This window comes from Anser brachyrhynchus, assembly GCF_964034855.1.
Source record: "Anser brachyrhynchus genome assembly, chromosome: 1".
Lineage (NCBI taxonomy): Eukaryota > Metazoa > Chordata > Aves > Anseriformes > Anatidae > Anser > Anser brachyrhynchus.
In genome coordinates, this window is record NC_137694.1 from 16,387,277 (window position 1) to 16,401,508 (window position 14,232).

Sequence of the window (14,232 nt, forward strand, 5' to 3'; positions counted from 1 at the left end):
TTTTTTTTTTTTTAATTTTGGTTGATGAAATGGTTGGGATGATGAATTGCTTTCTGTGAAAGAATGCTTTTTTTGGTCAGTCCTGCTTCTCTAGACTTATTTGTAGTAATAAGATGGCTCAAGTATGGCCATGACATTAGGACTGTATCACGTAACAAAGAAATTTGTTCTCCCTACTTTTTTTTTTTTTTGTAGGTGCTTAGAAATTTCCTATTTTTGATATATGTCCTGTTTATTCTTTAGTTTTGCTTAACCTTACTCATACATGATAAATTCTTTTAGGTATTTGCTGATGGTTCTGAGATCTCATAACCATTCTCTTAAGAAGTCCAAGCTTTTTTCAGTTCAACTGGCATGGTAGAAGTTGTTGATTTAAAGTTATTTCTGTTCCTGACGTCCCTTACATATATTTAATGTGCTTGTTACATGTCACTTCTCACTTCAAAATACTGGAGCTTTAAGGTTTAGTTTGCTCAAATCCAGAATGTATAACAAAAAGAAGGGTGAGAGGACTCAAGGGATGGTGCTGACTGACTTCAAGTAAATCTTATGCAGTAGGAGGGGAAAAAAACTAAGCAGACTTCTGATCAGTATTGTTAGAAACATACGTACATTGGTGTCTGATCTGTATTTTTTACCATTTTTATTAAGATGACTTCTCTCTCTCTTTTTAAACAGAAATCTTTTGGACAGAGATACATTTTCTAAATCTGATCCAAGTAAGTATATAGCATATTATTTTATCTCCTCATCTTATATTCCAAACTTGTAAACACTGGATAAAAAATTAGACGGGTGGTTTCTTGATGTCAGTTAGGTTTACGTTGTCTTTGTGACAATTATGTAAAACAGTGCTGGTTATGCTCATAGCTCCTATTACAGGAACTGGAATTTTAAAGACTCTGTAATCGCTCCTGCTTTCCTGAACTACATGGTCCCTTAGTTGAGCAGTCAAGCTACATTTTCTTAAAATTAATTAATGCAGAAAAAACTTTTTTTTTTTTAAATAATTATATGTTGTTCTAGATTGTTTTCAAAGCTACTTGATAAACTGGGAGCACTTCTTGCTGCTAGTACATATTGTCCTCTAATTTTGTTTGCTTTTTTCCTGATAGTGGTTGATCAAAGTACTTCTTCAGTGTTAACTGACTAGTCATTAGATTATGTTGTCTCGGTCATGTTGTCTCTTCTACAGCTCTCCATGTCTATTTTTATCTGTGTTCCTTTTTTTTTTTTTTTTTAATAAGCCTGGGCTTTTCTTCCGTAGAATAAATACTGTATGTTGTGCTTACTGACATTGCAAGTAACCCGAGACATACATGCTTGCATTTCTGTCTGGACGTGTAACCATGTCCTGATGGGATGTACTTGAATACTGAGTCATGTGGCAGTGCCAAACATTCGAGTACTTTTGTAAGGGTCTATTTGTCAGTTCTTAATCAAAAGTTTCTTGAGAGAGATTCCACAATAGACTTTGATTACTTCTGCTTCCTGGGGAAAAGCTGCATGAAGCTAGGAGTGCCTTTGACATTTCTAAGCTTTAAAACTTTTTTTTTTTTTTTTAAATGGAGACATAGGCAGTACCATACTTCTGATGTGCAGAAATCATGCAGAAGCAGAACTGAGTATCTTGCATATAGCAAACTGGTTTTTAAGCAATTTTGAAAAGTGGTCAATGGTATGTTGCCCCTGATGAATTAAATTCAGAGCTTTCTGTGTTGAATCAAGGCATCTTTCAGCAAAAGCGATGAGATGTCTAGTTTTTAAACTTAAATACTATTAGGGATAAGTGCTTCAAGATTTTCTCAGGTAGGAAATTGTATTAGGCATAAATCACAGGATTTGAGTAGCAGGCGACTGCCGTGTGACTTGTGTGGGAGGAGGCCACGCATCACTCTGTGGCTGTCACAGCTAGTTGCAGTCAGCTCTGGAAGCCTTGTGAGTAACCACTGCCAGCTGGAACTTCTGCCAGCCAGGGGAGCACACAGTGCCCCTGCCAAAACGCATTTCAGAAAGAAAGTGGCAGCAGCTAGGGGCTAGAGACACAGCTGCTGAAGATTCTCCTGGAGCCATACTTCTGAAGATGTGCTGCTGGGAATGCACTCTTTAAACAAGACACTCCGTGCAAAAGACTTCTGAAGAGTCTATGGTCTGTGGGCAGCCCACGCTGGGGCAGGGATACCTCTACAAGGGATTGTGGCTGGTGGGTGACCCACACCAGGGAAGGGATAGGAAAACCTGTAGAAACCTTACTATCTATCTTTAAAATATTTCTGAGAAGTAATCCGGTGGTATTTTTTATAGATTCAAGGTGAAGTATGTGGAAATATTTTTTAAAGCATCATAACCTTGCCTATCACTTCCAAACATACTGCTTTCTTGTTTCTGGTAAGTAGCTTATTTAAAGCACTCAAATTGATGGTGTGCTTTGGAGGCCTAGGCTCACACTGTAAGCATCCAGTTATTCTGCCAATCAGGCCTATCTGTCTCAGGCTAGCAGATTAAAAACATGTAATACAGTATTACCGGCCTTAGTAAAGAGAGAATGGAGAAACTGTTAAATCTGAAAGTGCTCGTACTGTACTCACACTCAAGAAATGACTTGGCAAAGCAGCTTTGATTATGGATACCCTCCAAACAGTGTAGATTTAGTATTGTGGAAGCTTTTTACTAGCTGATCAGTTTGCTGCCAGTGTCCTTTATTTCCATGCAGACATATGGCCCTACTGTAACAGTTAAAGGGATAAGAGCATGGTATAAAAAGTGCTACTCTTTTCTCTACTTGGAAGTATAGCAGGATACCTTTCCTCTGTGTCTGTTTGTTTGGACAAAGGCCATTCTTACACTGGTCTGTATACAGTAACTTTGTCCTCTTAGCTAAAAAGGGTGTCAAAACCAGCATCATACCACTGTCACAAGATCCACTTTTAGACACGCTGCATTCGCAACCATCAGATCTCGTAAAAGTTAGAGCCATGCAGAGTTACTCTCTGTGTTCAGATCTCATTGGATTTGAGTAGACCAATTTTGATAGGTGTTTTAAACTGCAGTGCTGTTACCTAGGGATCATAGTTACTGTGAAAATTGAATTTTGACTTCTTGGTCTTCTGCTTAGAGAGTCACACATGAATATAGTTGACTCCCATGTCCACAAAAGCTGCCTTCTCCTGAAAATAGAGGAACCTGTGATTTCTCCAGTTCTCTGAGGAAGCTTGCTTAGCCTTTTTTGATACTGTAATTACTACTCAGTATTCATTCAAATGCCAGCCACTTCACTGCAATCTAGAATATTCGTGCCAAGAGGGATCTGGTAGTTTGCCTCCCTAGAGGCAAATTACCAAAATAATGCAGAGTTATTAGACATAGATGGGACAGACTTGGATAGCCCTTGAATACTCATTAAGTATTTTAAACAATACTGAAGTCTCCTACTGACAATACTTCAGTGGTGTCAAAGCAAGTCATATATACTGATTTACTGTAATTTGGACCTTTCTGTCTTTCCAGTTTGGAGATATTGTTTTTCGTAGCAAAATTTTGGAGAAAACCCATTCTTTTCAATTTTTCTCATAGAGACTGAGCTAAAGCAGTGCTTCCATGGTGGGACAGGGTTAAGACCTTCTGCAGAGGAGATACGGATTAAGTTGGCGTGTCTTCCTTGGGACAGTTAGGCAAAAACATTTTAATGGTAATGGTGTGAACTGGGTGTTGGATCATGAAAAGATTTAGGTTGCGTGGAGCCAAGGCCAACTGTGCTGTGGCTAAGACTTTCTTGAAAGGGAGTAGATGTTTTTATGTTCGGGAAAACTGAGGTGGGCAGTTTGGATGTTACAGTTGCCAGGCTAAATGTTGAGTATATACGCATTGAATAGGAGAGGACAAGCGTAGGATAAGGGAAGCCCAAACTATGTGGGAAAATGAGAGTGGCAAACTACAGAATTTTGGGAACTGAATCTAGACCTGAATGATGATGATTGAAACATCTGCCCTCTTCTTCATGGAAAGATTTAATTACATTTATGTAGAATTTGACACTGTGTTGTAAGTGTCCAGAGTTTAAAATGACTAAAAGTTAATATTTCTGACTATTGGTATCTTCTTTTGGAAGAGCTCATACAGAAAAAGCTGAATTTCTTCAGTTGCAAGTTACTTTGAAGAAGTTGTTTAGGGTCTTTATAAAACCTTCTCTCCAGAAGCCATTAAGGTTAGTAAATCATGACACCAGTGGAGACCAATAACATGGACAGTTTTGTGACAATCTGTGGGTCAAGCAGTTTTAGAAGAAAGTAGAAATTTTTAAATTGTTCTAAATCTGCAAAGTATTTATCAGGTAGTCTGGAATGTGTGTCTTTCCTGGGGCTTTCATTATCCTATTTCTTTATATCCAAGACTGACTTTTTTTGAAATGTAGTTTATGAGATGCACATTTCCATATTACTGTCAAACTTGCATTTTGCATGTATAATAAATATTACTGATGATGACTATTAGTCTGTCTTAGTTATATATTAAGTACATGCCATATCTGCAGCTTAGCTAAATAGCAGAAAATTGCTAGTCATGTCATAGTACAGACTCTTAGGTCCTTTCTCCTCATTTAAGAATAATAATAATAATAATCTAAGTATATAAATGATTCTTAAACTAGAGATGTGGTCCCACTCCTGGGTTGTAGTTTTGGAAGCACTGGGGAGCCCCTGGGAGTGGAAGGGAACAGAAGTCTTCTAATGTTCAGCCGTGAAGAAGTGAAAAGGATGGCATTGCTTACTCTATGTCCTCCAAAGAGAAAAACCCAAATAATAGTAAATTGACCATGAAGAAACTGACTTCAACAGACAGAGGGGTGTTAGCAGCCTTCCAAAAGGTAGAAATAGAGTAAGAGACTGAATTAGCTTTAAGGTGTAGCTTTACTATTTTTTAACCCTTTTACATGTTCTGACTCCCATCTCATCAACCATAGTAGGAGACTAAAACTATCCAGCAGTAATCTTTTTTTAATTTTTTCTTTTCATAGCTTTTCTTTCATTTGGCTTCATAAACTGGGGAGATAAGGCAGTGCCAGAATGCTTCTTTTCTGAAAATTTGATAGTAGAGGGTGTTTTACAGTTGTATTGTTGCTTTCTTCTCCTCAATATTAAATCTCTCATTTTTTAATATTCTTTCTGTTCCACAGCTGCAATGCACAATTGTTACTTGATTTACTGTATTAACACTAATACACAGGGCAGGATGTAGTACAAAAAGTAAAGCAGGAAATCGATGGTGAAAAATGATTATGTTTAAGAAAAAACTAGACAATAGAAATATTTGAATAGCAAAAGTGCACATTATCTGTAAAGAGTGGCTTTTTCTCCAAATGAATTTCAGTTGTATTCTCAACAGGGGTTATAGTTATGAGAAAATTTTAGTTGCAAACTTAGATGTAGGGTGTTGGCAAAATGGACAAAATCCACAATTATATCAGCTTTTGAAATTAGTAAGACATCTGCATTCTTGGAAACCACCTCTGAAGACTGGAAAACATTTATCATTGCAGAAACGGTAGCATTAGTTTAAAAAAGAGTTGCCAATGGGGAAAGTGGAAGGGATCTTTGACAGACTACGTGATTTTATGTTAGCAGTAGGGTTATCTCCAGAGAATATTTCTTAGTTTGTTTTTATCTATGGAAACTTCCATTGACAACACTTCGGTCATCTGCCAGGATTATCTTGGCACGGATCTCAATAGATACAAAGGTTAGTCAGAAATTCAGTAACCATCAGACACATCCACAGCTGACTTTATAGCTTCCATTTCACTCTGTTTTCCCATTTAACTTCATTCTTTATGTCATATACTTCAGCAGTTTACTCCAAAGAGCGCTGTAAAAATAGGCTCATTGCTTTGGATTCATCCTACTATGAGCAGGAACCAAAGCTAGGAGTGCGATTGTCCAAGGTTTCATTTAAAGTAAATGTAGAAAGACAGACATCTCCACAAAATGACTTTGATTTTTTTTTTTTGTAAAAGCTTTTTTCTTCTACATCTTATTTGAAAAAAAAAAGTATTAACTTTTAACTTCTATGTCAAGCTAAAATATTGAACTTGCTATTTTCTGTTCTTCCTCTTATTCACTACTGCCTGATGTGTTTTTAGTGTTGAACAAATACCTTCCAAGTAAGAAGAAAACATAGTTTGAAGCTTGCCTTCATTTCTTCTTAGGTCAGTTTATGATTCTGACTTCATCGACAATGAAACCAGGCTTCTACGTTTATTGTTCAAGGCAGCAACCCAAAATAGTACTATTTTTAACCTTGTGCTGAAAACTAATGATGGGCACAGGAGAAGAATTTGTCACAGAAAAGCGTTCGCATGTCTGTCTTTCCCTTATTTAGGAAAGGGTGAGAGTTTCAGGTTAAAAATGCTTTCAAATTGCTAGCTATGAGTAGTTCAAAACTGCAGAAAATAAAGTTTACGGTACTCCAAGTGCAAATGATTTACACATATACTGGTGCTTGTAACAGTGTACGGAAGACAGATAATCAGTGTATTACCTCTGTCACCAACCCCTTTGATAGGAGCTGCAGATGGACGTGTGGTGGGTTAGAACAGGAGAAGAATGGATCTGTAAGGACCATGAAGACAGTGGGATCGTGCTGCTTGATGCTTCAAACACAGCTTAGGTAGACAAATATCATAGAATCTATTTTATTAGGTTTTAATTAAAAATTATATATATGCAAGATACTTAAATATATGAGAATAATTTGTAGCAAAATTGAGGAAGAATACCTGAGAAATTATTTTTTCCTTTTTCCACTTTCATTTCCTGTCTCTTTTTCTAGTAGGAACCTCATTTGTTTTTATTTTAATTCTCTCATCTCTTGAAAGAGGCATAATTTAAAGTAATTGTGCATTAGATTAACCAGGATAGTTAGACCATCCACATTTAATGAAGACCTGCTTTTATGTAATTTTACTTCTGAGGATTTTAGGTGATTTACTGGAGGTCAGCCATAAAAGTCACCTCCCATTTTAGAACCACACTATTTATTAGCTCATTGCAGCAACAGCTAAACCATATTGTCACTGATCTGGGTAGGCATACTGAAAACTGAGGGGAAACGTTACTATTTGACTGTCCTTGTTAATAATTTCAACAGGAAAACAAACTACAAAATCAGCTTATTTAATTTAAAAATACATTCTATTCTGAAAATGACCAAACTTTTTTTTCCTTTCACAGTCTGTGTTTTGTACACGCAAGCCATTGGAAACAAGGAATGGAGAGAGGTAAGATGCACATGTGTATATATAAACTTTATGGGTGTATTTAATGCTGGTAATTTGCCCTGGCAGAAAAACCAATGTCATAGCCTCTTGAAAGCCATGCTATACAATGGGAATCTTATGTTATAATAAGCAATATCTAGTTACATTACTCTAATTTTTCATATCTGTATCCCATATGTCTGTCAAAAGGGAGAGCAAAATAAGAGAAAATACATGTTTCCTGTTCTACACTCTATGAGTTTTGTGAAGTCAAACTTACCTATCAATGTGGACAAGGTTTGTGAATATCAAGAGAGGAAGACAGTCAAGCAGTGCAAGATCTGGGGGAAGATTTGGCTGTTGTGATGCTTAGTATCATCAGAACTAACCCACAGGTGTGGTAGAGACCTACTTTTCCTGTGCATTGTTCGGGAGAAGTTAGGTGTGGCTGAATATTCGCCAAGCAAAAAGGGAGGGATAAATTGCACTGTCTTCTTAGCCTATCCATGTAAATACTGGAGAGAAGTATCTTCTGCCTTAAGAAAGTAAATCAAACATCTCTAAATTGGATAACTGTAGAATAGTAACATATACAGACTGGAACTGTCTCCCTGTGCTTAGCCATCTAATTCTTTTTCCTTAATATTATTCCTTGAAAGAGAAGTATTGGAGGAAGGGTGGTCATCTTTTCCTTCTCTTGATAAAATGTACTTTTTAGCTGCCTTACAGAGATGGTTGATTGTACTGTTCACTGTATGTGTGCCACTGTTTAGCCATGTGTAGAGACAAGAGAGGAATGAACAAGGAGCCCTGATATTCTTGTTTTCAGAAATGATATTTTATGCGATTACTACTGTCTAAAAAATTCCAGAAGAAGGGCCAAGGCCACAGAAACCAGACATCTTCCCTTATTCTTGCTGTCCTTGCTAGTTGGCTGGAGAAACATATTTTTTGCTTTGCTGAAAGATAGTGAGTATAGCTTTCAGTTCTGTCAAGCTGAGAAAATTGAATTTGTCTGCGTCCTGGACAAAGCTCATATGACTGGGCAATATGTGAAGCATTTTATCTACTGTGTTTATAGTTAAATTGCTGCTCTCTCTTGTTCTGAACTGTGTACCAGACATGCTTTCAGTATGCTTACAGGATCACATTCCTCTGATGATTTGTGTGAAGAAATGTCAGTTCGAAGACCCTAAATGGGAACTCACTATTCTTAACTAAATTGGCAGAAGTATTGGACATGCATAGACCCCTGAATGTCTGGATAGGTAACTCTGAAAACAGAGGAGTCTTTAGATATTCAAGTGCCTAAATGGCTTGATGCAATTTGGTAGTCAAGTCTAAGCTGCTATTAAATCATCTGGATCATTTTTTGGATGAAAAGGTTTTTGTCAGAAATTCTGTTTTTTGTTGTTGTCTAAGGTTGGTGTGTAATTTGTGCAATTTTCATTCTATTCTGGTATAACTGTTAAAATAGGTATTAAGCGTTTTCCATATTGTAATTGTCCTGATGGTTGAATGGTAATATTATCATCTTTCTTAGAAGATGTTCCACGAGACAGTTGTGAGGTGCTTTAGGAGACTGTGAATGAAAAAAATCCATCTGGTTTCCATTTTAATAGATCCAAGTTTGCAACCATTGAAGTGTGCTACCATCTTCCAGGTTTATATTGTTTTCTGCTATTTTATCTTCTCGATGAAAGCAAAATAGGATAACGTGCTTGTATTGTGTCTTCTCACTGATTACAGAATGTCTTGCCTAGATGATGCCTTTTGGCATGTGGTTATGGTATCATGTGCCAGCTTAGGAGCTACAGGGGTTAAAACAGACTTTCAACATGTCAGTTGCTAGAAAATCTTAGCTTATTTTCCCTCTTAAGGCATAATTATCTCTATCTTGTCTATTATCTAGCTATAGGTATTTACAACTCAGATGACTGTTTAAACTATTTATGGTTAATGGAAAAAGATAACTCCTGAGGGCAGTTCATCAGATCTAATTTAGATGTCCACTGTAGATCAGATGAATCATTCTTTAGAAATGCCTCTAAGTGACGATCGCTTTTGACTATGTTGGATGTAAAGTTCAGTAAGTAGAATCCTGTTCCTAATAGCTGTTGTGACAGTCAAAATTCAGAGGTTGGCATGATAGAGGGATGGGGTCAGGATTGCATCTGATATGTTGTGTATGATATTTATATCAGTGGTAAAACATACGGTGGTAGGTAGAAAACTAGTTGATAATGTACGTTAGATGAGTAACCACGTCTTTATTTTTGTGTTTTTTTCCTGTCTGCTGTGGTGAATGCAGTAGTATTGTGTTTTTAAACAAAACTATGCGTATGTGTCCATTTTGTTGCATTAAAACACTTGTTCCGTATTTTACTAGCTTGTAGAGGTAGATGCCACCTGGAACTGCGTGGAGAAATAATGTGAGACAAATAATAAGACCCTGATGATACATGTAGACATTAAGGAATGGTTTTCAGTCATGGCAACATACTTTACCTTGTTTCTGTTCCATATCCTTTTATCCATAGTTGTCTTCCTTCTTTTGGCTAATGATTTTCTTTCAAACTTGAAAAATGCTCAGGGATCATAAACATAGTAAATCATTTCATAATCTTCATAATTTCCCTAGCACTCTGTTCTACCAGCGTGTTTTTTTTCCCCTCAACTAAGATATTCAAGTTGATTCAATAGAATCATTAAATCGAACCCTTCATTTAATTTCTGAGTAGATGTTTTCTGGGCACCGGCTCCTGTTTGCCTGCAGTACAGATTCTAGTGTTTTACCCAGTGTTATTCTTGCACACCAAATCCAAACAAAAAATGAAAATGTTTAGTTCTCAGTTTAGTAGGGTGTTATTTTTCAGAACAGTTCATCTGTTATCACTTGTGGATTGATCATCAGGTGTCCATTAGTGTAATTGGCAACAAATACATCACCAGAATCTGAGCTTTGGTTTTAAAAACATTTACTTCCCCTTACTTTGTGAAGATACACTCAAATATGGCAAAGTATAACTTACTTATTGTTATCTGCAGAAGCCTTAAATAATATTTTGGAAGAATGTGAATATCTTCATTTCAAAGAGGATGTTATTTCTGAAAACCAGAGAGAGCACTTCAAAGGGGAATGTTAAGTAAATAATAGAATTGATGAAATACTCTACCAACTGCAGTTTTACTGGCATTATCCACCAATGGTAAGTGTTAGAAACTGTGTATAGAGCAAGGCTCTGAGCCCCTGGCACCCTCTGTAAGAATGCATTGGATGCAAATTAATTTTGTATACCTGTCTGGAAGTTAGTTCTCTGGCTGGTTCTCATCATGCTGACTTCCAGCTTCACGAGCTGCCAGATGGTTGTTTTTTTTTTTTATATTCTCAGTAAATTTCCATTATGTCTTCTGAGATTTTTCATGGCTTTTCGTTCATTAGTCCTTCCTATTCATTAATCCTGTTCATGTTATTATTATTTTTTTGATCTGGATGAAATATGCTAGAGGTGAGAAGAAGGTTCCGTTTTGATTGAGTCATCAAATTGAGAGAGAAGGAGATGAGGCAAGGTTGTGGTGGAATTGATCCCCTGATAGCAAGGGTGGCCAGTTTGTAAAGCAATGAAAAAATACTCTGTCATTAACTGTACCTAGTCCCTATACTGTACAGTTTATCAACAGAAAGACTTCTTCCGCTATGTGCTCACAATTGCTTATTCAGCCATCCTAAATTCGGTATTTATTCTGTATTCTCCATGTTCATATAGTGTTTCATTCATCCATATGGAAATCCATCTGCCATTTTACTGTCTGATCACTCAGAATGAAAAATTGTCTACAGTCTTTATACTTGTCTTTCAGAGTCTTCATTCTTGTCTTTATATATATGAGCGGTTCTGTAAATTCTTTATATATAAGTGCAATTCCGTAAAAATCTATTTGTTTTGTCCCTTTATTATTTCAGTCCTTGTTCCAGATCATTTAGGTTTGTGTTGTACTGCAAGGGTCAATCACAGGAACTTGTTGAGTGCTTGCAATGAGTTTTCATCCAGCAAATTGACCGCTTATTCTTACACTTTCTTTCCTATGTACTAATAAATCAGTAAATTGTTGTAATATTAATAATAAAACCAATTAATTATTAGTAAATGATAAATAAGTTATTACGTTAATAAATTGACCTTCAAGATGAGTGTATCCTCTCCTTCTACGTAAGGTATTATATAATCTAATTGATTTTGCTCAAAGTGAGCACTTAGTCATGTGTCTGGTAATTATGTATTTAATTGTAGCATCTACAATTTCATTACTGTTTGTACCCTATAAGATATGCCTTTGAGTCCTGTGTAGATTTCAGTCTGTCTTAAAATGACAGACATTTTAATAAATTTATAAAATTTATATAAATTATAGATTTTGTATTTTATATTTATTGTGATTTAGATCTTTTTAAGTGTACTAGAGAAAGTTTTTTTGCAATGATAGCTTGTATCCTCTTCATCAGAGGGCTGAGGCATAAGTAGGAATGTAGTGTAGCAGCTCCACAGAAAACATTTCAGTACATGCAAGCAAACAACACAGAGCACTGAAGAAGCCTACACTATCCCAATAAAGAAGAAAGAATAAATTTTCCTATTGTGTGATATATTCAATTCACTGGAAGACTTTCTCTGACAGATTTCTTAAAAGAAGCAGCTGACTAAGGGAATAGAAGAAGCCATCTTCCTTTCAAGGAGGTCGTGTTTCCTTTCAAGGCAAACAGTTCATGGAAGAAGGCAAAGTGCAGAAGAACTAGTCATCCATTCTGGTTTTTACATACTTAGGATTGGAGGACCTTCGGTTAAAAAGTGTTGCTTAGAAATCACCATAATTTGTACAGGGAGTAAACAGATTTCATACGAGTGCCCGCATGCATGTGTTAGAAGCATCTTGCTGTTTTTCTGATAATTAGTATGAGTTTATACATTAAAATAATTAGTTTTCCTTTGGTATAAACACACTGCAGAACATTTTATGACCATGCTTTTCCTGTGGTGGGATTGCCACTTTATGTTGGTTCTACCCAGCTGGGCAGCTGAACTCCACCACAGCCGTTCTCTCACTCCCCCTCTTCAAAGGGAAGCGGGGAGAAAATACGATGGAATGGGCTCAAGGTTTGAGATAAGGACAGGGAGATCACTCAGCAGTTATCGTCATAGGCAAACCAGACTCAGCATAGGGAGATTAATATAATTTATAAACTATCACAAGCAGACTACAGCAGCGAGAAACTAAAAGTGAACTAAAATCACCTTCCCCTCACCCTGCTTCTTCGTAGGCCCAGCTTCAATCTCAGCTATTCCACCTCCTCTCCCTGAGTGGCACAGGGGAACAGGGAAGGGGAGCTGCGGTCAGTCCCTGATGCTTCAGCTCCGCTGCTCCTTCATGGTCACTCCCTGCCCCTGCTCCCCATGGGGTCCCTCCCACGGGATGCCGTCCTTCCCGAACTGAGCCTGTGGGGGCTGCCCACGGGCAGCAGCTCTTCAAGAACTGCTCCCAGATGGGTCTACACCACAGGGTCTGTCAGGAGCAAACTGCTCCAGCACGGGTCCCCCACAGGCGGCAGCTCCCCCCAGACCCCCTGCTCCTGCGTGGGCTCCTCTCCACGGGCTGCAGCTCCGGCCCGGGGCCTGCTCCTGCAGGGGCTCTCCATGGGCCGCAGCCTCCTCCAGGCCACATCCACCTGCTCCACCGGGGGCTCCTCCACGGGCTGCAGCGTGGAGATCTGCTCCGTGTGGGACCCATGGGCTGCAGGGGGACAGCCTGCTCCACCAGGGGCCTCTCCACAGGCCGCAGGGGAACTTGTGCTGCCTGCCTGGAGCACCTCCTGCCGCGCTCACCTTGGGGGCTTCAGGGCTGCTTCTCACTCTTCTCTCTCACAGCTGCTGTTGAGCAGCAGTTCTTGTCCCTTTCTTGAATCTGCTCTCCCAGAGGCCCAGCCAGTGTCGGTCACTGTCTCAGTTCTGGCCAGTGCCGAGTCCCTTTTGGAGCCGTCTGGACCTGGCCCTTATCTGACATGGGGCAGCTGCTGGGCTCTTCTCACAGACACAACCCCTGCAGCCGCCTGCTACCAAACACTTGCCATGTAAACCCAATGCACAGTTGTGAATTTTTTGTTTGTTTCCTTGTGTCCTCTAATTCTTATGATTTGAGGCTACTAGTGATTATTATAACAGGATCGTTTTGTTGTTTCTTCCCCCAGTTCAAATTCCTTATTTGTTCTGTTCACATACTGTTAAACTAGATTATAATTTCTGAGGTTAGGATTACCTTTTGTTGTGTGTTCATATGCCATTTTGTGCAGTGAGCTTCCCATGGAGACTGCTACTTGGAGCTTCCTAAAGAATTTTCAAAAACCATTTAGACCAGAGCCAAGAACCTAGTGGTAGTTTAAACCATTCTTTAGTTATTTTCCTAGATCTGTTAATAGAATACGATGTTCTGACTGTTCATATTTCAGGCAAGATGTTTAAAAGTCAAAAGACGAGAGAGAAGAGTAATGAATTATTGAAGGACTAGATAAAATATGCCACACTAAAAAACTTAAGCTCAAATTATTTGCCTAATGAAAGAGCAAATTAACGATAATTGTAATCAGCTATTAATATCACCACTATGAACATAAATTTCATAATGGAAAACATTTCTGTCTAACGATGTTATAAAAAGATCCAAGAGATGGAAAAGGAAATGAGATAAAATCAGGCAGAAAACCCAAGGATTTTTTTCAGAACAGAGATAATTAATTATTGGAACAACTTCATTGTAATTGTGGTAAAACATCATAAATTTTAAAAACCAAGAAAAGATGTTCTACTAAATATTATTCTCAAGTTCAGTCACAGCCTTAAAGTTGAAGTAAGAATTAATTCAGAGAATTCTGAGCAGTTGGTTAGGTTAGACCTCAGAGTTACAGTAGTTACTTTATATCTTCTGACTGA

General features: G+C 37.9%; 1 protein-coding gene across 3 annotated transcripts in view; it reads left to right on the plus strand.

The window, feature by feature from the left end:
* The window catches only part of CPNE8 (copine 8), a 104,099-nt gene that overhangs the window by 11,758 nt on the left and 78,109 nt on the right, over window positions 1-14,232 (plus strand). The window contains exons 2-3 of one of the 3 annotated variants that reach the window (XM_080577510.1): window positions 679-719; window positions 7,227-7,273. In XM_080577510.1, the coding sequence (XP_080433636.1) occupies window positions 679-719; window positions 7,227-7,273 (88 nt within the window). Of the gene's footprint in view, window positions 1-678; window positions 720-7,226; window positions 7,274-10,321; window positions 10,462-14,232 lie in introns of those variants that run through there. The other 2 variants (XM_080577511.1, XM_080577509.1) reach the window with 2 other exon arrangements.